The 1743-nt window shown below is 36.5% G+C and overlaps 1 protein-coding gene across 1 annotated transcript; it reads left to right on the top strand.

Annotated features, from left to right (window-relative positions):
• The first annotated feature begins 361 nt into the window (after window positions 1-361).
• On the top strand, window positions 362-1291 carry LOC120545023 (olfactory receptor 6N1-like). The gene has a single exon (XM_039778954.1). The coding sequence runs from the start codon at window positions 362-364 to the stop codon at window positions 1289-1291; it is 930 nt and encodes a 309-aa protein (XP_039634888.1).
• Window positions 1292-1743: the final 452 nt, after the last annotated feature.

Below are 1743 nucleotides of genomic sequence, written 5' to 3'. Positions count from 1 at the left end.
GGATGCGCACTCACCAGGCGAGCTACCCAGGGACCACTAGAATAATAACTTTAATAGTTTTTTAATAGTTTCAATCAATACAGACAATCAGGGTGTGATTTGATGATGACGTCGGATTGCTCTCTGCTGTGTGCGTCCCCCTGACTTGAAAAGAATAAAAGGAGAATCAGTGTATCCACTCAGTTGGGAGGGGGTCACAGTGGAACTAAAGGTGAGCAGATCAACGTTAGATCCAGTGTCTCAACCTGTGTTACACTGTGGTGTGTTTTTATATTATTGATGATGCCAGGAAATGTTGCATAATTTCTAGTAGTTTATCTACTAAACACTAACAATCGCTTTAACAACCAAAAGAATAATCATGATCAACTCTACTCAGGTTTCCTATTTCAAACTTGGTGCCTACTTTGACATCGGTGTTTTTAGGTATTTATATTTAATGATTGTTATGTCTTTATATATGTTAATAGTTTGTACCAATCTTTTGCTGATTGTGGTTATCTGTATGAACAGAAGCTTACATGAACCGATGTACCTTTTTCTGTGCAGCCTGTTTGTAAATGAACTGTATGGTAGTACAGGGTTGTTTCCATTCCTTCTGGTTCAGATCCTCTCTGACATTCACACTGTTTCTGCTCCGTTCTGTTTCCTGCAGATTTTATGGATACATACTTATGGAAATGTAGAATTCTTTACCTTAGGAGTCATGTCTTATGACAGATATCTTGCTATCTGTTATCCCCTGCAATATCACACACGTATGACATCTAACAAGGTTGCTGTGCTTATTGTGTCCGTATGGTTATTCAGTGTACTTGAAGTTGTTGTCATGATGTCTCTGAGTGTCCCCTTACAGCTGTGTGGGAACACGATTCAAAAAGTGTATTGTGACAACTACTCCATCGTTAAACTGGCATGCTTCGACACAACCATCAATAACATATTTGGACTTGTGTATATGTTTACAGTATTATTTGCTCTTATAATTCTCATTCTTTACTCCTACATGATGATTCTTAAAGTGTGTTTTTCTGGTTCTAAACAGACCAGACAGAAAGCTGTCAGTACCTGCACACCTCACCTTTTTTCCCTGCTCAACTTTTCTTTTGGGTGTTTCTTTGAAGTAGTGCAAGGGAGATTTAATATGAACAGTTTACCCATCATGTTACGCATTTTTCTGTCATTGTACTGGCTTACGTGCCAGCCGCTCTTCAATCCTGTAATGTACGGACTGAAACTGTCCAAAATCCGTAACATATGTAGAAGTCTTGCTTTTGGTAAAATCATGTAGAACAGGCCTACAGGGCTGGACAATGTTATGTAAAATCATGATTAATTGAACGTTTGAGCTTGATGATGATGAGTAATGAAAGATTTTGTATTTTATTTAATTTTTTTCACTGACAAGGTTTGTACTGTAAACATGCTCAGAGTGCATATCTTATATTTGTGATGTTAAAATACTTAGACGAAACACACAGATAAACATGTTTTTGGTTATTTATTTAACATTTCCAACAATTGAAATCACAGCACACATTTGAAAAGAAAGTCTTAAGAAAACGTCACATTTTAGTTTTAATGTAAAACGCTAATTTCCTTAAAACGTAGAAGAGAAATAACTTGCATTTTCTTTGCAGACAAAACAAATGATTTGAAATATTGGCATGTTAAAAGTTAAACACAGGGCTTTCGAGTGGGGGAGCAGAGTTTGTATCCAGGAAAAGAATGTTATTAGAATAC

The sequence above is a fragment of the Perca fluviatilis genome, chromosome 2 (genome assembly GCF_010015445.1).
Source record: "Perca fluviatilis chromosome 2, GENO_Pfluv_1.0, whole genome shotgun sequence".
NCBI classification, from domain to species: domain Eukaryota; kingdom Metazoa; phylum Chordata; class Actinopteri; order Perciformes; family Percidae; genus Perca; species Perca fluviatilis.
Note: the sequence above shows the minus strand (reverse complement) of the source record. Positions and strands in the feature narration are given on the sequence as shown.